This window comes from Neolamprologus multifasciatus, chromosome 23, assembly GCF_963576455.1.
Source record: "Neolamprologus multifasciatus chromosome 23, fNeoMul1.2, whole genome shotgun sequence".
NCBI lineage: Eukaryota > Metazoa > Chordata > Actinopteri > Cichliformes > Cichlidae > Neolamprologus > Neolamprologus multifasciatus.
In genome coordinates this window covers 19,138,248-19,158,645 of record NC_140460.1, presented here as the reverse complement: position 1 = coordinate 19,158,645, position 20,398 = coordinate 19,138,248, and the positions used below count along the sequence as shown (strand labels likewise).

Genomic DNA, 20,398 nt, shown 5'->3' with positions numbered 1-20,398 from the left:
GAAATCCTTGATGTATAATTTAAACCATACCACAAATCATTCTGAAATATACTGTGAGTGTTGTATTTTTGTCATTTATATTAGTTTATATTTATAATTTACTATAATTTAGTATTTTATAATTAGTAATTAATAATAAACCTGGAATGATTCAGAAATTCAGATTGTGTCATGGAAATAATACAAAAAATAAATATAAAACTTTTTTCTTTTTAATTTTTTATATTTTAAACCTCTGAACACAAGTTGTTATAATTGTTTGACTATTTCAGAATATTTCAGAGTATTTAACCTTTTTGGGGAAAATTAATTACTATTAATTTATTTTATTGTTTTGTAACTTAGTTATTTGGGTTTTTTAATGTTCTGTAAGTTTTAATATGTTAAGGTTGAGTCATCACTGAGTTTATTTTTTACAGTTTCAAGTCAGTTTGCTGTGTCTATACCTGGCTAAATCACCACAGTAACATATATAATACACATAATCTGGTCAGGAGCAGGTTATGTTCAGAGTTTGGGTTTAATATCAGATAGAATTGCCCTTTGATTCTTCTATTTCTATTTATTTTAAGTGCAAATATAATACATAATATAATATTGCTTTGTGCAATATTATATTATGTATTATATTTTTTTCTATATTATGTATAATATGTAAGATGACCTGATGTGCAAAAAATTATTATTACTGTTCAAAATGGGCCAGCTGTTCAAGAGTCTGATGGCATTGGGGAAGAAGGAGTTGTTGAGTCTTGATGTTCTGGATTTCACACTTCTGAACCTCCGCCCTGAGGGCAGAAGTGTGAACAGTCCGTGTTGGGGGTGTGTGGGGTCTTTGAGGATGGAGGCAGCTCTCCTCTGGACTCGATGATGGTAGATGCTCTGCAGAGAGGGCAGCGGTGTCCTGGTGATCTTCTCCACAGTTGTTATCACTCTCTGCAGGCGTTTGCGGTCCATAGCAGTAGTGCTGCCGTACCATGCAGTGATGCAGCTGGTCAGTGTGCTCTCCACAATGCAGCTGTAGAAGCTGCTGAGGATCTTGGCCAACATACCAAATTTCCTCAGCCTCCTCAGGAAATACAGCCGCTGCTGAGCCTTCTTGACCAGCTGTGTGGTGTTCAGTGTCCAGGCGAGGTCCTCGGTGATGTAAACGCCCAGGTACCTGAAGCTGCTCACCCTCTCCACTTCATGCTCCCGGATAGACAGCGGTTGGTGAGGTCTCCTCTTCTTCCACATGTCCACTATCATCTTCTTTGTCTTGTCAGTGTTGAGGGTGAGGTTGTCCTCACACCATGACACCAGACCGGCCACCTCTCTCCTGTAAGCCGCCTCATCTCCTCCAGTGATGCAACCGATCACTGCAGTGTCGTCCGCGAACTTCAAAATGATGTTATCTTTGTTGGAGGTGACACAGTCGTGAGTGTACAGGGTGTAGAGGATGGGACTAAGGACGCAACCCTGTAGGACGCCAGTGTTTGTAACAATGCTGGCTAAAGTCGTGTTGCCAATCCTGACAGACTGCGGCCTGCCAGTCAAAAAGTCCTGCAACCAGTACAACATAGGGTGGGGTGCAGGCTGAGTGTTGCCAGCTTGTGAGGGAGTTTGTGTACAATGTGGCTGCTGTGTGGTAATTGTACTAACAGACCATCAAACTTTCAACTATGGTGTTGACTGATAGGAAAACATCAACTTTGTCATTAATGTTTTGTCTTGTTCACTATTAAATTTGTCTGAACACCCTGAGGTGACCTTATGAAGTTTTCTCTTGAGTTTCAGTTGTTTCTATCCTGAACTGAACCGTGCTGACTCCATCTGACCTGGTTGGAGGTCTGCCAATCCCATCAGGCACCTGAACCTCCCCACACACACTTAATCTGTCTGATTAATGAAGGGCCATTTGTCTTTGTTTCGGGGATTTCTTTTGGGATTAACATGCTCAGTCAGACATCTGCTGCTTCACATCAGCTCATTACTCAAATCCTCATCTCCTGACTCGGCCTCGCTCTGCTCTGTTTGTCGCTTCTGGTTCTTTTTGTCCTCATTTTTCAGATTTTTGGGACATTGTTAAAGCTGCAGGAATGACAAGAAACAGCCATAGTGACCTTCACTACCTCACTGGGTTCATTTTGTTCCGCTGAGGTTAACTAATGACTCGTTGTCGTTGTAATTTTGCAGTTTTCCTCTCAGAGAAAGAGTACTGCTCTTATGAAGCATAAACTCAACATCAGAGAGAAACATGATGGAGATGTTCGACAAGAGATGACAAACATGACGCATGTTTTAAAGAAGAAACTTTGAGGCTGAAGAGCAATGAAGACAAAATAAACTGGACTGAAAAGGAAAAACTGTGAATTTGAAATGTGAGAGAAACCAAAGAAAGCAGGAAGAGTGTTTGAAGGATCAAACTGCTGTCAAACCTTTATCTGGACAGGATCAAAGCAACAAGTAGGTACAACACAAACACTCAAACTTCCCACTTTCCACACAGTTTAATCGAGGTGAATTCATGTTGTATATGCTGCCAACTCCTGTTGATCACAGGGGGTCATATGACTGTTGGGCTTTTCTCCATGTTCTTTGTATTACTGTAGGGTTTTTACCGTACAATATAAAGAACCCTTAGGCATCTGGTGTTGTGATTTGGTGCTGTATAAATAAAACTGAACTGAAACTGAACTGAGTCTCATATCCAGTAATCCTCTGTTTGTTCGTGACCATAAAGCACTTAAGCAGTTTTTGCTTTCTGAAGGACACTCCTATGTTAAACTTCTTAAACTGTTAAAAACCTTAAACTGCAGAGTTACATCAATTTCTATTCAAACAAAAATAAATGTATATAAATAATAAAATTAAATAATATTAATATTAATAGATTTTAGAGAAACAAAATACATTTTTAGCTATTTCCAACAGCTTAGGAGTTGCTTCAGAGTTTTAAAAAACTCCAGTAAAAGGTCAAACAATGACAGAATAAGTTAAAACTATATTAGTTTCCTCTTTGCTCCTCACATATATGGTTCTTGTGATGAACGTATGTTTTCATCTTGATTTAGATTGATTGGAGATGTTAATATTTTTCTTTCATTTGTAGAGGAGTCTGGAACATCTCTGATAAATGATAAAAGCTTCCCTCACATCAACAGAATCTGCATTTGACACACACTATTTAGTATCGTGGATCTTGCTAACACAGAAAGCTAACCAACAAGCATTTATTTCAGTAATACTTGTAATATTAGCTTATAAAGTGAAAATGGCAGCTAAGTTTCCAGATCAGCTGTAGAAGTTTGGAGTAATTAGTTAACCTTATCAACTAAAGATGGGATTTAGCTATGTGGCACTAACCCTAACATGCTAATATTAATGATGCTAATATTACACAGAAAAAAAGAGCTCAAAATCATGTTCGATCCAGAAAACCATGTAAATTGACTGGTATGAACTATAGTTATCAAAAAATGGTCAAAGTTGTGTTTGTTATGGACCAGTTTAAAACTGAATTTATACTGACTAATGCTGGCTTACCTATGCAGACAAGTTGCTTAGTACATGGCATAGTAGCTATCTGACATATTATGAGGAGAATAAGAAAAGAGAGCAATCAAATGCAATTTGAACTGAGTAAAGGTTATTTTAAAGCTCATAATTTTCCTTTTTTTCTTTTTTATCCCATGTTCAGACATCCTGCATCTAAAGCCCAAATTTAAAGCTTCACTTGCTGAAATTTATCTTACTGTATATATTGTTGTTTTATTAAGTGTCTGATAGCCAGTCCAGGTGAACTGATTTTAGAGTGCTAACAAGTAATTTTTCTTCTATTTACCAATCCAGACATCTGATAATAGAGATTTAATGTCCTGTCAGCAGTCAGGTTAGTGTGTTGCTACCTGATTGGATTAACCCTGAAACCTGGACCTGATCTGGGCCAAGACTGCGTTCAGCCAACTGTGCCACTGAGAGGCGTCTTAGATTTTTGGCAGAGAGACCTGAAACCATTTATAGTCAGCAGCCACTTTATTAGATACACCTGAGAGGTTAAATGAAGTCCAGTACAACAACTTGGCAATGATTTATTTTATTTTTTCAATATTTCTGTTAATCTTTACATTTTACATATCTATATGTCATATATATGACATTTACAGTGTGGAGTATAAAATATTAGGAACTCATTTAAATGCAATCCAGAGCAGCCACTACAGTAATAAACATTAAGTAGATATCTCCCTTTTGACAGACAAAAGAAAAATTGAAAATGTAAGTTGAATATTGAAAATCAAATAGCCTGAAGGTATTTATCTTAGTTATCTTACAAATATTTTTATTTATTGATTGATTTTGTTTCTTTTCTGTGCACATGTTTCACATGTAAAGTGAGAAGTTTGTGAAAAAAACAGATTATGACCTTTGTGTAACTGCAAAAAATGTAATAAAACCAATAAAATATAATAAATGATGCTCAACCAATTGGTAGAGCACATTTTCAGGCCCTATATCTAACTGAGGCTTTCACTGAAATTGACCTACCTTATTGAGTCTTTTCTACCAATTGGTTTTTCATCTGTAATGCCCAAAAAATCCACCAGAAGGCACTGTGAATGTAAACGGTTGGCTCTTCTTATCCCTCTACCAACCAGGTAGTCAGAAACAAAAAAAACATCAAACATATTTTGAGTGTTTTTGATGAAACTAAGGTATGAAGATATAATTTTTTGATTTATGATAGTGTTAGAGGACTTACTAAACAGATGTATGTCACTTGACAGCATTAAAAAAGTGAAATTAAATGTTTAATTTTTTTTTTTTTTTTAAAGTGGTCAACCAAACGGTTGATTTGTCCCTTTATGGTGCTAATGCTAACATAACCTAAATGTTATTAAAATTGATTATTTGCCATAAAATCAGACCACTAGACCCATTTTGTTTATCCATTGCTGTTGATAAATCACATTAAGTGTTAACACAGCAAGAATATGCTGAAATAATTTCCTCAGTAAGTCATTTTTGTAACTTTCTGAGTTAATATTAGTAAATATTGTAAAAATCAAGAATAACATGTGGAAATCACAAATATCACAATTGATTACCTTTTAACCAAATTACAGTAGCTGGTAAATTAATATTACTAAGTTGTCAAAATTATAATTTCATGTTGAACAAGTACTATATGGACGCTAAACAATTATATGGCTAAAAATCACACGTCCTGTGGCATAATACTCATGATATCATCCACCTTCAACCACAGTGTGTTTGAGGTCATGGTTTCATATGAAGCCACAAGGTCTGATGAAGGTCTGATTGCAATGAAATGGTTTGACATCAAATGTGTCAACCTCCTAAACAATGCCTGTGGGTTCATGCCTCTTTCATTGGTCAGACGGTGGAGCAAAGAGTCCAATGCAAAGATCACCATTCCATGCCCATCACTCATCCCTGTATATAATTAGCATATGGGAGGAATTAAACTTTCTGATATGCTATTACACCTGTATAAGACAAGTTATAAGTTACAAGTTAAGGAGATGGCTGTAGCTGTAGCTCAGGTGGCAGAGCAGGTCAGCCACTAATCAGAAGGTCGGTGGTTCGACTGGTGGTGGTCAGAGGGCCTGGTGGCGCCAGTGTCCGGCAGCCTCGCCTCTGTCAGTGCGCCCCAGGGCAGCTGTGGCTACAATGTAGCTTGCCATCGCCTGTGTGTGAATGGGTGAATGACTGAATGTAGTGTGAAGTGCTTTGGGGTCTAGAAAAGCTTTTAGGGACTAGAAAAGCGCTATACAAATGCAGGCCATTTTTACCATTTACCATATTCCACTGTTTGGATACATCCTTGATTTGAATACCTGGTCTACAAGAGGGACTGTGCCCTACTGGACCAGAAACCGATGGCTCTCAAAAGGTTTCCACCTGGCTGTGTCTGAACCAAGTTAACAAGCCAGCATCTAGAGTTGGACAACCATGATTCAGCTCTCCAAGACCACAGAATAAATGCTACACCCTAAGACCCCAACGACCAAAACTACAAGCAGATGTGATTGATTTGCACTGTTTTTAGGTTTGTTTTTTAAACAAAAATGATTTTGCACAGTAGCATTCAATCAGAAGTGGCCTGAATGTGAGTATTTTGTGCTGTTGCACATTTTTCACATTTGCAGATTAAAAAATAATATGTATTTTGTTGTTTGATATAATAGTTTCCTTTGATGGAATGAAAACAGCAATGTTCACTGGCATGCTACTAGAAATAAACTGTATCCAATGCCCTGAATAGTTTTTGTTATTAATTTAATTATAATTTGGCCCTTTATTTGATTTTTTTCAACTGTATTATCTACTGTACTTGTATTTGCATGATATTTCATACTTTTACCATGAAGGGACATCTCAACCATTTGGTAGAGATCAATATTTTAAAAACTAAAGGGTCTATTGAAAAACTTGGTGTGGATCTCAAAGGGTCAAAAGACTGATAAGTGTAAAAACTGAAAAGCTATGAAGTGGCTAGCTTGTCCAAACTGTATCCCTCCTTTTATCCCATGTTTGGGTTCAACTCCACCACACTGTAAAATTTAGTAAGTTGTCATTACAAAAAACAAAACAAAACTGGTTGTCTTTACAAACTGGTCTTAGAGGAAATGCAAATATGCATTTACATTACATTATAATTTGGAGGGTATTTGCACTCATATATCAAATAAACACCTTATTCAGTGATTGCAACTAAAACCTGAGTGGACTTCATCACTTAGACAAACTTCATATCATCACCATCAACACCAGCTTCTATAAAAAAATATGTTATTTACTAGAAATTAAAATTGTCCCATGCACCGCACAAGTACAGGAAATCTGATTTTATTAACATTTTGAGCACAAGCCTGAACAAAACTAGTCACAGTGACTTTTACACTGGAAATCATGTTACACGCCCACAAAAGCCAAATCTGCACACACCCAAACTGAATGAAGGATCACAATTACTTAATAAAACACATTTACACAACTATACTCTTCAGTGCGCATTATTCAATGCAGTTAACAAACTTCAAAAATATATATACATAACGTTAAATGCACTGATGTAATTTAAGGTTGTTGTATTTACTGAGTAACACTCCTTAGGCAATTATTTTGTGTAAAATGGATTTTAATGACAAATCATCATTACCGGTGCCACTTTTTTTCTAAGTGCTTCTTCTGGTTTGTTTTTAGCCCTGTGTACGGGAGCCTGGAGGTTTTCTCAACGCTGAAAGACAGAACATTTTTGCTGCTGTTATCACTGATGTAAATCTGTTTGACACCAATCAGCTCACAGAAGAGCCAGGCCTTAGAACTCTGTAACCATGGGTGAAGATTGCAGCGAGCTGTTAAATGGTGACTGTGAGGCGGCACGGCAGACTAGCAACATCACCTTTAGCACCGGGATAAGCCCCACCTCCAACGTGCGCAGGAAGCAGCTGCTGTGGCAGAACGCCGTCAGGAACATCATTGACCAGCACAACCTGTACACACTGAGGCTCGCTGGGGGTCTGGAGCGAGGCAAGCACCGTATCAAAGTCACCGATGCCTACATCGCGGACATCAACAGGTAGAAAGAAACTGATTTCTGAGTTAACTGAACCTTAACTATAATAAACGTTGGTATTAAGGTTAACTTCATCCTGACGAAATTGAAAATGATCTCAATTATAACCTTGAAATAACATTCCTGATTACTTTTTTCTTGATCGTTAATTAACTATAAACATATTAGTTAACTCCCAAAATGGGATTTTTTCTCATTAATGTACAAAATAATGTAATCATAAAGTTATTTAAAGTGTTACTTTACATTCCTTCCAGAATAATTTATGTGTTTATTAAAAATACATTTATCCATAGTAATTTTATGATTGAATTGATTGAATAACCTTAATAAAAGTATTACACAATACAGTATTCTTCCATCTGTGCTGTCTTGCAGGCAGATCCGCAATAAAGCGTCTCGTGGAGTATTTTGGCAGAAGCGCCGTTCGTCAGCAGCTCGCATTCACCCAACAGTCACCACAGCAACACAGAGCAAACACGACCCACTCAGTGATGCTGACTTCTTTGTGTCGTCTGGGTGGACGGTGCGAGGCGTCTTCATCCCCACACTGCAGCACAAATTCAAGTAAAGACATTCAAATGGACATTTTACCTAAAAACCATACAATTATTAGCTGTATAATAACAATTATGATACAGTCATAAAATTAATGATCTTTGTTTAAATATGCTTTGTAGCATAAACTTTGATAGTATTTAGAAATTTTTACATATTTAATCATAAATCTTTACTTGTCTGGTTTATTTATTTTGGTGTCTTATTGACTATATTGTTGCTTATTGTCAATGGTATAAAAATAAGTAATGCTGACGCTTATAACCTCTTCAGGTCTTCAGACTTGGAGCAGCTCTACCAGCAGTTCTCCTCGGCTCAGAGAAGAACCTCACTGGTCGTCACTGTTGTCGTTGACATCCTGACCCGCCTTCTTGTCTCATTGCTAACATGGCCGCTGGGCTGGTGGGGCATGGCCTGTGATTGGCTTACCGGCCTGTCTGTAGTCTTGTGGATAGGAATCTGCCTGGTGGTTCTGACCAGAAAGGAAGTCTTGTCATCACCTCAGTGGCTTAGGTACACTGGGATGTAGTCAGCAGTTCTTTTGTTTGCTTGTTTGTTTTTTAACTAATCTCAATCTCCAAAGGATTCACATCATTAAAAAACAAAGATTCTATTCTGCTCTTTAAAGCTTTGCTTTTTGTACAAGCAAACAGTGGTGTACCACAGGGCTCCTTATCTCTGCGCCAACTTAGCAACATCCCACATGAACTAAGTTACTATGTCTTTTAATGTAATCTGTCACTAATATTATAGTACCTTGATGTGCAAAACAATATGGATTTATTTGTTTATTTATTTGGCTATTATTAGGAAAGAAGCACTGCACTGCAGAGGGTATGTTTAGTTTAAGATAAATATCAAGTTATATGCAGATGACGTTTCATCCTACCAGCAGAATCTAAACAGTAGCTCAAATGTTAAACCACAGATAAGTCAATGTGACTGCTTGACTGCATTTACCAAAACAGAAGTGATTTTCTAAGAAAAATTCTGTCAATAGAAAATTGTACTTAGTAGTCAGTATAGTCTTTTAATAATATAAGTTTGCATTTGATAGAATACTGCATGATGACCTCTTTATGACTCAGACTGATGTTTTATTTCACTGTGACCCGTTATCATGCAGGGAAGGAGCAGATCCTGCTAGTAATAGATAAGAGCTGAACAAGCAGTTTCACTCCGTACCAGGAAGAGGAATCTCTCCTGGCACACACACACACACACATACACACACACTCCAATGTAATAAACGAACGCACCTACTGTTGTATATAAATAAAGACCAGGGCAGTGACAGGGTGCGAGTCCCTGAGCCCTCACTCTCGTGCAAGTGCTCTGTGACTGCCCTTGTGCAAGTAAAACTGTGTGTCTCCACTCTCTGACTCTCAGCTGAAGAAGTGTCTTTAGAATATATCTCCTGACAAATTCCCAACATTGAAAGATTGAAAAGGAAAGAAGAGCTACAACTTCAGAAGCCGAAGGAACCTCTAAAATTCTTCAGTTTTCCAGAGTCAAAAGTACTTATTCTGAAAATGTTTCACTTAAAAATTTGAAGACAGTGACCTGTTCTTCCTTTAAATCTACCTCAGGTATCTGTCAGTGGTCAGCTGGCTGTCTCAGACCTTCCAAGTGCTGGTTGGTGTTTTCAGTTGGGCGGAGAGCGATCACTCTTGGTATGTCTTCTTCACGCTTTTCTCCACTTACACCCTCCTGCCCCTCCCCCTCCTCTGGTCCATCATTGCGGGGGGAACCACCTCCACTCTGCACCTCCTGGTGGATTTCTGCTGTCACTATAATGACCACAGCTTCATCAGAAAGGTAACAAAATTGCTACATTTTATTGGTTGCTTTCTGTCATTGTGCAGGCGTTAAACTGTTTGGTTGTACACGTGCAGGTGTTGTCCAAGGCTCTGCTGTATCTGGCTATGAACACTGCGGGTCTGTTCATTCACTACCTGTCTGATTGGACTCAGAGACAGTCTTTCCTGGAGACCAGGCGCTGTATCGAAGGACGAGTCAGACTAGAGAGGGAGAACAACAGACAAGTGAGGATGATATTTAAGGGTTCCCTAATTTTTTGTGTCCCTATTGAAGTGGAAGAAGTACTAGGATCATTTGTAAATGTGGTCAACCTATTCATCTATTTATTAATGATCTCAGTTATCAGCATAAAGTCAAATCATCATTTTTCTGACCAACATAACAAGATGTTTAACTAAGAAACAGCTAGGTAGCAAGTCACGTGAAACAAAGTATTTGGGATATGTCTGGACCTCATATATCCTAAAGCTAATGATGCGTGCGTCTTTGTGCTGTCAGGAACGCCTGGTGATGTCAATCCTACCTCGATTTCTGGTTCTGGAGATGATTGGTGACATGGCCATCATGGAAGATTATCTGCTGCCTCAGCAGTTGCACAAGATCTACATTCACCATTACAAGGATGTCAGGTAATACAACCCACTTATTTATGATGAAGAGCCAGCTGGACACACATGCTATAAATGTAGTTTTAAAAGAATGAAGAACTTTGAGGCGCTTTGACAGACTAACAACTCTACTATAGTTATTGTATCGACTGAAATGACTAGTTCTGGCAGTTAATGAGCAGTTAACCTTTAACCACAGCGTTTTGTATCAAAAACCTCTAACTTTAGGCTCTAGTTTAGCTTACTAATTGTGGAGCCAACCACATACCACACAGCTATAACACAGTCCAACTCATGGACCTTTGTTGAGTTTCTTCCTCCAAACAAAAATGCCCCCAAAATTAATTAACGCTTGAACAGCCAGCAGGTGTGATTTTAACCCTGTTCTGCAACAACACCAGTAATAATGCAAAGGCATAATTTCTTAAAGAAGATTTTAGTTTTCATCTAATGCAAAATAAGACTGAACAATTATTGTTAGTGGTTTTATAAATTATTTCGATGATTTCATTACAGATTGTAAAGTTAAAAATGTAGAGGGTGAATAAAGAATATGTAAAGGTCATTTAGCCAAAAATGTATTGCAGTAGTGGTTTTACATTGGTTTCAGTGGGATTAAAAGGATATTCTCATGATGAGAATTTTGCCTCTCCACAGCATCCTGTTTGCAGACATCATCGGCTTCACATCGCTGTCATTGATTCTTTCGGCTCAGGATCTCGTTAAAACTCTCAATGAACTCTTTGGTCGCTTCGACAGGCTGGCTGAGGTCAGATCACCTTGTCAACTGCATCAGCTCCTGTTTTACGTGTTTGTACTAGTTAAAGGATTGGTGTATTTGTTATTCTACTAGGGGTTATTTTGTTAAGTTTTGTTTAAAGTTTTTTCATTTGAATTTAGTCTTTATTTGGCTTTTGCCATTTATTTATTTATTTAGTGTTTTTTAAATGTACAAGGCCACAGTTTTTCTTTTTCCCCTGTGTTTGAGTACAGGAGCACCAGTGTTTGCGCATTAAGATTCTGGGTGACTGTTATTACTGCGTATCAGGAGTCCCAGAGCCTCAGAGAGGACATGCCCGGTGCTGTGTGGAGATGGGCCTCAGTATGATCAACACTATACGGTACCAATCATCTGTGGCTAACACATCCCTACAGCTGTTTCCACAAAACTTCATAGGTGTATTTCATTTTAGTTACGTTTGTCGGGAGCTCCAGCAGGAGGTGGACATGCGAATAGGCGTCCACTCTGGCTCCGTCCTTTGTGGTGTTTTGGGTCTTCAGAAGTGGCAGTTTGACATCTGGAGCTGGGACGTGGACGTCGCCAACAGTTTGGAGGCTGCAGGAGTGCCTGGGTAAGACAAATTAATACATAATAAATCCTTATTACTTAATTGCCAAACTGCAGTTTGCTATAGGTGTCATCCCATAAAGTTAATCTTAATGATTAAAATACAGAAGATTTTTGTGATGTGTTCATGTAACACCATTGTACTTTTTCATCTCCTTTCAGTCAGGTTCACATCTCCCAGGCCACTCTGGATTGTCTGGGTGGGATCTATGAGACGGAGGCGGGACATGGCCAGGAGCGTAGCGAGTTTCTACGGAAACACAACATCGACACGTACCTGGTCCGTCCGGCATCGAAGGAAGATGTGGAGCCGCCTAAAGCAAGGCGCCCCAGTTATGACGAGATAACAACGTGGAGTGCTGAGCTGCCATTTGGAGACATCCTGGGAAAGAATTTTGTGAGTACAGGAGACAGATTCAAAGTCCATTAGTACTTTTCTGATTGAATTTCAATAACCTTTGACCTTTTGTTGTATTCTTTGTTGGTTCACAGATCCTTGCTACTTTTACCAATGGTTCACTGACCCAGCTGCCCAATCATATCGCAGCTCAGCGCTCAGGAACACGGGAGGTGAACAAGAGGATTCGCCAGGCCATGGAGGTGCGCAGCAGTGAGCGAATGAGGAAGGAGCACATCACCACCTTTACTCAGGTGTTTAAGGACTCCCATGTGGAGGGAAAGGTAACACGAGAATTTTTTTTCTTAGTAGTTTTTTTGGGGGGGTGAAACTGGCACCTTGAAAACAGTCGTTAATAAAATGTTTGTCTCTCAGTATTCTCAGATGAGAGACGAACTCTTCAAATCTAACATGGTTTGCTCCTTCATTCTGCTGCTGCTTTTAATGACAGTCCAGGTTCTAATCCCAGCCCCAAGGTATCGATTTTCCTTTTGTTAAATGATGTAAATAATTGTAAATGATGTTTGTCCAATTATCCAACAATTGGAAAAACATAAGCTTAACATGTTGTAAAAAACAAAACAAAACAAAACCATAGAATTTGTATTTATTCTTCAGATAAAACTGAAGACACTGCTATTGGTCCTGATCATATTTCAAGTAGTGTTACTTTCTACTGTAACACGTTCAAAGTCGCTGAAATCACCTTTTTCCATTCTGACCTTTATCTTGACCGTGTCTACATGCCAAATACATTAAATTGCTGCCATGAAATTAGATATTTGTGTTAATGAGCAGCTGTAATTAAATATGTATTGAATATATAAGACTTTGTGATCTTTTCAGCACCAAAATGTAACAGTACAAAAACAAGCTTCTGCAAATGCTTTTTTGTTTTTTATATTAATAGATATTATTTTAACAGCCCTCACATATAAAAGAGAAAATCATCTGCATAGGACCAGGTAGCAGTTGTTTCTCTGCACTTTTTGGCTCGATATAATAATTTATCTGGTCATGCTTAGAGATAAATGAAGCTAAAGATGAAACAAATTTGTTTTCCCCTTAAAAATATTATAAATGTTATACAAGGAGAGGAAACATCTTGTTCATGCTGACCGGAACCTCTATAACAGCTGACATGTGTGTGTTTAGTAACTTTTTGTTCCCACAGATTGTGTCCAATGGTCGTTCAGTTTGTGGTCAGTGGCGGCATTTACTTCCTGCTCCTGCTGCTGACTCTGGGGGAGGAATTTAAGCATTGTCCTGCTCCCCTCCAGTCAATCTGCTGTTGGGTTCATGAAAACAAGAGTGCCCGCATGCTGCTCACACTCACTGCCATCACTGTCAACTTTGGAATCGCCTCTGCAGACATTGTAAGTCTGATATTGTTTTTATCAAATCAACAACTAAGATATGTTATAGGTCATAAATACCGAACGATCAGAAGAAAAGATTTGAAAACCAAACAAGCTAACATATTAAAATCGATTAATAAGATAAGATTAATCGAAGCATCACTTCTGTAACAGCTGCTGATGTGAATGCTGGAAGGAAATGCAAAGAATGAAGCAATTTGGGGGAAAATGAATTCTCCAAAATATTGTTTTACATTTTAAGCAGCAATGTTGACACAACACAGTGTGAGGATAACTATTTGATGATGAGTCTCCATCAGTATAAAAGAGTATCGAGAGTATTGATTGTAATCACCATAAATTTCTAAAGTTTTGCAAAAATCTGTTCTCTGTAAACGAAATGTGAAATTACCATCACTTTGACAGTATTGTCGTTTCAACAACTAAAAATGTGCATTTACACATTCTTTAGTTGCACTGGAACAGTGTTAACAACAACATAAGATAAAATTAAAAATTTTCTTACAACAATGGGAATGTTTGTTTGAAGCATTTCAAGAAGTCCCTCCATTTTTTGCATTGCTTGATTTTTAGTTTAGTTTCTTGCTATTTTGTGCCAAAAAGTAATGATTCACCTGCAATAATGTGCACATCTTATTGTCTATTACGATTTCCCATATACTGACAACCAACCTTCTATGTTAAACATTTTTAAAAACCTCAGTGGGAATAATAGCTTCTTCCAGCAACTTACTGAAAGGCTTTAGTACAAAGAATTTAGTACAAAATAACTTGTTAGAAAGCTTCTTGCTTGCTTCCACTAGCTGTGGTGTGATTCATCAGAAACTGACATCAGCAACACGGACTCCCTGCTGGCTCCGCCTCCCTCGGCTTGGACCGATATCAACATTTGCACATATCCAGAGGTGAACACTCAAACATCACATGAACTCAGAATCATAATGACATTGATTAGTCAGTAATCATTTTTAAAATTATCACTGGCCTTTCTGTGTACAGTACATGGTTCTAAGTGGCGTGGTTGCTATGGTTACCTGTGCCGTGTTCCTCAGACTGAGCTGCGTGTTGCAGCTGGCTGTTTTACTGCTGTTTGCTGCCCTCTACACCTACATAATCAAGAATTACAGGTACAAGTTCCATTCAGGTCATGTTCCTGTGTTTTTGCTTAAAGGTGTGGAAAATAAAATGTGGTCTCCTCTGTTGTTGTCAGGTCTCATCACTTGTGCAGGAATGGAGTCTGTGTTGTTCTTATGCTGATGTTTGTGGTGGTTGTCCTCTTCAACAGCAGACAGGTGGATTCTGTTAAACACGCTACCAGCTTTTATTGCTATCAAGCAAACAATGATAACCCTGATATGAATTCAGTATGCTAATATCCACCACTTCCCTCTTCCATTTCTTCACTGGTAGCTGGAGGCGACAGCACGGCTGGACTTCCTCTGGGGCCTTCAGGCAAAGAAGGAGGTGGAGGACATGAAGGAGCAGCGGGAGCACAATGAGTGTCTGCTGCTCAATATCCTGCCCGCACATGTTGCCCAGCACTTCTTGGAGAGAGACCGCAATGATGAGGTACCTGATGCCTTTCACATAGCAGCCAACTTGATTTCCTATTGAGTTTTGGAGCTTCGGCATTAGCATTCTGGTCACTGTCATTTAGTTTTAGTCTTCTAGTCTTCTAGTCAGAAGTGACCATATCTTTATGAGAGAGGATAACTAAGTTATCAGTTACTCAAAGCTAACTTCATTATCATGCTCTGGCCATGGGAGCATCACATGACTAATGGGACCATTACACAGACACAGATAACTGTTAATCAGTGTGTAAATAAAATCCTAGACTTCCTTCAGCAAAACAGGAGCACAGACTTCTTGAGTGATTTATGAGTGCAAGTAACCATGCAGCAGACATATTATTGGTCAGATAATTGTATTAAAGTGTTCCGAAAAAAGGTCCAAAAAGAAGGGAAAATATCACTGTATACTCATGATGTGATTCTGTGTATTACCAAATTACACAAATCAGTTCAAACACTGTCCTGAGGTCAGAGTTTAGATTTTCCAATTAGCTCAGATGTATAACCTCCTATGTCATCATCCACCTGTCATCCACTCCTCCAGACTTTCAGCCTTGATAAAATTTAAGCAGGTGATTTCTAAAAAATTTTAAATTAAAAACAAACAACAGTCGTACAGTTATATTTATTATAAATATATAAAAAAATATATAAAAATCACTGTATAGAACAGCTGAGACCTTGTAAGAATTGGAAGTGGTTTAGTTAATATTTTGTGGCCGTTTGCACATTTTTTGAGTCTTTTGTGGCTTTTTCAAGTTTTTGTATAATTGTTTCTCATCTTTAAATGCAAGGTGTGACATCATTGCCCTCAGACCTCATGACCAGTAGGCCTGATCAATAATCGATATTTACTTATTCTATTAGTGTGAGTCATATTAACAGAGCATTAAAGTGTGTGTGTGTGTGTGTGTGTGTGTGTGTGTGTGTGTGTGTGTGTGTGTGTGTGTTATCAGGAGTTGTACTCACAGTCGTATGAGCGAGTGGGCGTGCTGTTTGCCTCTCTGCCCGGTTTCTCCGACTTCTACGAGGAAAAGGAGGTCCTTCATCAGCATGTTGAGTGTCTCCGCCTCCTTAACCACGTCATCAGCGACTTTGATGAGGTCATAAATCACACACACACACAAACGAGATATGTTTTGTAAACTTTATTAAATGTAGTATTTTTTACCTTTGTGTTTGTGTGTTGGTAGCTGCTGGATGAATGCTACTTTCAGCAGGTGGAGAAGATCAAAACCACTGGCAGCTGCTACATGGCAGCTTCAGGCCTCTCACCTGACAGGCAGGTGAGTCCTGCTGTTACATCACAACACTTAAATGCTCCCTCTGAGCCTCTTGTCAAAGGCTCTGATGTCCATACACACTTCATTCAGATGTGCATGTGTGTGTTCAGGATTGTGAGGATGGCTGGAATCACCTCAGTGAATTGGTCCTGTTCGCACTTGCTATGCAGGAAACTCTCAAACACATCAACACACAGACAGGAAACAACTTCCAGCTCCGTGTTGGTAAGTAACACACACACACACACACACACACACACACACACAAACATAAATACCACTTTAGTACTCAAAGAAAAAAATACAAATCTCTACATTTTCATGACTTAGAAAGAGTTTAGAGGGAGAATTTGACAGTTTTAAACAAACAGTTAAATCAGTAGTTTAGGTGTAAAAGTGAAAGATTTTCACCAAGAATGGGAATCATAAAAACATCAGAAATTTAAAAATGAAAAATTTCACAAATGTATTTACTTCTTTTTATTTTATCTATGAAAAATCATTCTTTAAAATTCTTTGAAATAGATTCTTTAAAAACCATTCTTCTTTATATATTTTTAAATGAATCATTGGTAAACAGTAAATACAAATATTTGAATATAATGTTTTTGAATAGTGAACTTTTTAAAAGAATTACAAAATTACAAACATATCTAGAAAATAATTTTTAAACAAAGTTTAATGTAATATTATTATTTTTATTATTATTATTACATTTTTAAAAGCTTTTAAAAAATTAAAAGCTTTTAAGCTTTTTCCCTTATTATTATTATTAAACACTCCATGACCTTTGACCTCTAACATCACTTTGAGGTGTGGCTCACGGTCCGGTGATAGCAGGTGTGATTGGAGCCACCAAACCTCAGTACGACATCTGGGGGATGACGGTGAACATGGCGAGCAGGATGGAGAGCACCGGTGTGAGCGGGCGGATACAGGTGAGCTCACCTGTTTGCAGAAACATGAGATCATCACTTCAACAGGTTTTTAAATGTCGTCCTTTGTGTTTAGGTCTCAGAACACACCAGCTCTATTCTGGTTGAACGAGGCTTTCTGAGGCAGCTCAGAGGGGACGTTTATCTCAAAGGGATTAGTGAACGCCACGGAAAGGTGAGCCATCATCATCATGTGACCACACACATGACCTAAAGAGCTAAACTATGAGATTTAGGTGCAGGTATGAACAAATGAGTTTGAAAATAGTTACATTTAACATAAAATTAACATAACGTAACATAACATAAAAAAACTGCATTTTAACTTGGAGGGTTTACATTTAAACAAAAAAAGTATATATCAAGAGTATGACAAAAAATTAGGAATTTTTATCATATACAAATCAAAAGAAGTCAAAATGATGAGAAAGTGCATGACACAATTGTGCAGGAAAAGTGTGTCATACATTTTTGTAAAATTTGCCTAACACAAAGAGATCATTTTTATACATTTTTACCCCAAAATATAAACAGAACTTTTCATGAACATGAGAAAAATATTTCAGATAAGAAAAATATCGTGTTTAATGTATTAGTTACATAAACTGTACACACCACTGATCAAAGTGTTTTCCCTTCAGGTTCGAACATACTTCGTGAGCAGTCGGGAGGAGCGATCCAGCTTCATAGAGCGTGGTGGGGGGCGGGGCTTCAGCCTCAATAGGAATACACTGGGAGCTGTGGTCTACAGTTTGGTTCAAGCCCAGAAAAGGGAGAAGATGAGGGAGGAGAACGGAGGCTTCCACCTGGTGGAGGCGTCGTGAGGAGGAGAAAAAGGTTTGGTTTTGAGGGTAAAAGGTAAAATTGTCAACATTTGTGAAAGCTGAAATGTTGAAGGGGGTAAGGAGTTTGAACATTCATCTGCATCGTCTTAAAGTAAAGGAAAGATCAGTAATGATGGTGATGGATTGTCGTACTTTTGCTCTGTGTTTTGGAACAAACAGCTCCTGTGGTGCTTTGCGGAGCAAAGCTAACAACATGGAATCATGGATGTGCAGATTAAACATCACTAATCACTGAGACACTGAAGGAAAGTTAAAAGTAGACAGATTCTCAGGGGACCTCTCATGTGTCGGTTTCTCTGGTTTCTAAGTGGATTCCTGAAGGTTTATTCTGGATATACAAGCAGCCTTCCTTTATAAGACTCGTCATTCTGCCAAGACTTTGATGCAGAAAAACATTCATGTTTTATAATATGTGTTTGTATAGGTCTGATTTCCTCATATGAAACTATGGGTTCTAAGTCAATACAAGATTATAGTTACATTTTTAACACAACATGTAACTTTTTACAAAACATATTTGTAAAATGATTTGATCGAAGTGTGAAGAATTTTCTTGTTATTCTTTTTAAATAATCAAATATTAAGCATTTATTTACTGTGTTTTTATTCTTGCTGTTAAAGGTTTCAAACTCTTCTAGCAATTTTTTAAAATTGTCATAACTTCATCTGACCACCAGATGGAGCCGAGTGCAGGACCAAAAACATTTTGGGATCAAAGCACTTTACATTTGGATAATTTAGATTTGTGGATATATAAGAGACACATTAAGTTGTGACAGGACTTTGTTTGTCCACAGAGGACAAAGTGTGTCTGTAAGAAGTGTTGATTTAAAAAAATAAATAAATAAAAAGGAAAAATAAACGTGGGTTTGTCCATTGCAGTGTTTTTTTATGGTTAAATGTTTGAGCACTCTTATATTGTGGCTAATTTACATTAAAGATCTGCCTAATATTTGACAGCTGTTAATGACACTATTTTGTTATTCTAATAAAATAAACAGGAAAAGGGAAAATGCTAATTTCACATGTGTTTACCTTTAAACTTGAGTAGATTTTTCATTTTTAAAAACACTGAAACTTTTCTTTTAGTAAATCCAGCTCCAATCTTAGGTGTAACTACTAACAGGGTGGTTGTTGTTCTTTTCATAACTAGATTATGATGATGATGATGATGTAAGTCTAATCTTATGTGAAGCCTGTGTTAAATGTACCTCAGGGCTCAATCTTATGACTCTTGTGATTGCTGAAAGTAAAAGTCACAGGAAAAGGAAAGTAGATGCTGCGTTAATTCAAAGGTTACTACCAGAACATTATATAAGTAATCTGGACCTTACCTGGGCAACTACGACTCAGGTGAATAACAATAAATGACATATTACAGTATGCCATGTATGTCCTGCAGTATATCCAACAGGTCCAAGTTTTGGACACAGACTTACACCTGACTCTAGAATTCACTGGTACAGATTTCATGTTCAAATTCACGGTTGACTCAGCAACTGCCCGAGTCCTGTTGCAAAACCACAAGACCAATTGCTCATGGTTAGTATGAAGTGTTTGTGCTGAAACGCTGTGTTTGGTTTTGTGCATTACGACCAGACATCTCCGCTTTGTTCCAGAAGTCTTGTGGGTTGTTCAGATGCTACTTTGCAAACCTAAACTGTGTTTAAGTTTTGGAAGGCAGCCCTTCCAAACCACCCGCTTTATGTGTGTTTCACACACTACTTGTGCATTCTGGCTTAATTTTTGTTTAAAAAATAATAAAATGGTTCAGTATGTCATGTTTTGTAGTTCTGCTGAGGTTTTCTTTACCTAATTGAAAGACCTACTAAGTACATGTTCAAGTTCATGGTTGATTCATATGATGTTGTGAAAAACCTTATAATATAAAGAGAATTTAATTTATTTTTGCCATGAGCGGACTGAGATGGAAAATGTGTTTTAGGAAACTTTCGGGTCGTACAAACACTAAATGCTTTCTGTTAGCAAATCAAACTAGAATGGCACAAATGGCATAAGAACTCATTCACTACTACTTTAAAAAACGACTTTCACCGTTAATATTTGT

The 20,398-nt window shown here is 37.8% G+C and overlaps 1 protein-coding gene across 3 annotated transcripts; it reads left to right on the top strand.

Moving 5' to 3' along the window:
- Positions 1–1,971: 1,971 nt before the first annotated feature.
- LOC146491399 (adenylate cyclase type 8-like) lies at positions 1,972–19,434 on the top strand. Of its 3 annotated transcripts, XM_085152768.1 has the most exons (24): positions 1,972–2,445; positions 7,210–7,585; positions 7,961–8,149; positions 8,414–8,653; positions 9,730–9,958; positions 10,036–10,185; positions 10,460–10,590; positions 11,227–11,338; positions 11,563–11,690; positions 11,763–11,921; positions 12,080–12,314; positions 12,410–12,598; positions 12,690–12,790; positions 13,489–13,690; positions 14,497–14,598; positions 14,693–14,820; positions 14,904–14,985; positions 15,104–15,262; positions 16,224–16,370; positions 16,461–16,553; positions 16,661–16,775; positions 17,364–17,488; positions 17,562–17,660; positions 18,127–19,434. In XM_085152768.1, the coding sequence occupies exons 2-24, from the start codon at positions 7,341–7,343 to the stop codon at positions 18,307–18,309; spliced, it is 3,543 nt and encodes a 1,180-aa protein (XP_085008894.1). In that variant the 5' UTR covers positions 1,972–2,445; positions 7,210–7,340; the 3' UTR covers positions 18,310–19,434. The 3 variants fall into 3 exon arrangements, with proteins under 3 accessions (XP_085008894.1, XP_085008893.1, XP_085008892.1); XM_085152767.1 differs by having other exon boundaries at positions 7,306–7,585; positions 11,563–11,921; XM_085152766.1 differs by having other exon boundaries at positions 11,563–11,921.
- Positions 19,435–20,398: the final 964 nt, after the last annotated feature.

What these genes read in the sequence shown, in the direction of transcription:
- LOC146491399 (XM_085152767.1), top strand. Translation starts at nt 7,341, where the DNA reads ATGGGTGAAGATTGCAGCGAGCTGTTAAATGGTGACTGTGAGGCGGCA. An exon ending in AGAGGGAGAACAACAGACAA is followed by an intron (nt 10,186 to 10,459) that starts GTGAGGATGATA and finishes TTGTGCTGTCAG; the next exon opens with GAACGCCTGGTGATGTCAAT. An exon ending in AGAGAGACCGCAATGATGAG is followed by an intron (nt 15,263 to 16,223) that starts GTACCTGATGCC and finishes GTGTGTTATCAG; the next exon opens with GAGTTGTACTCACAGTCGTA.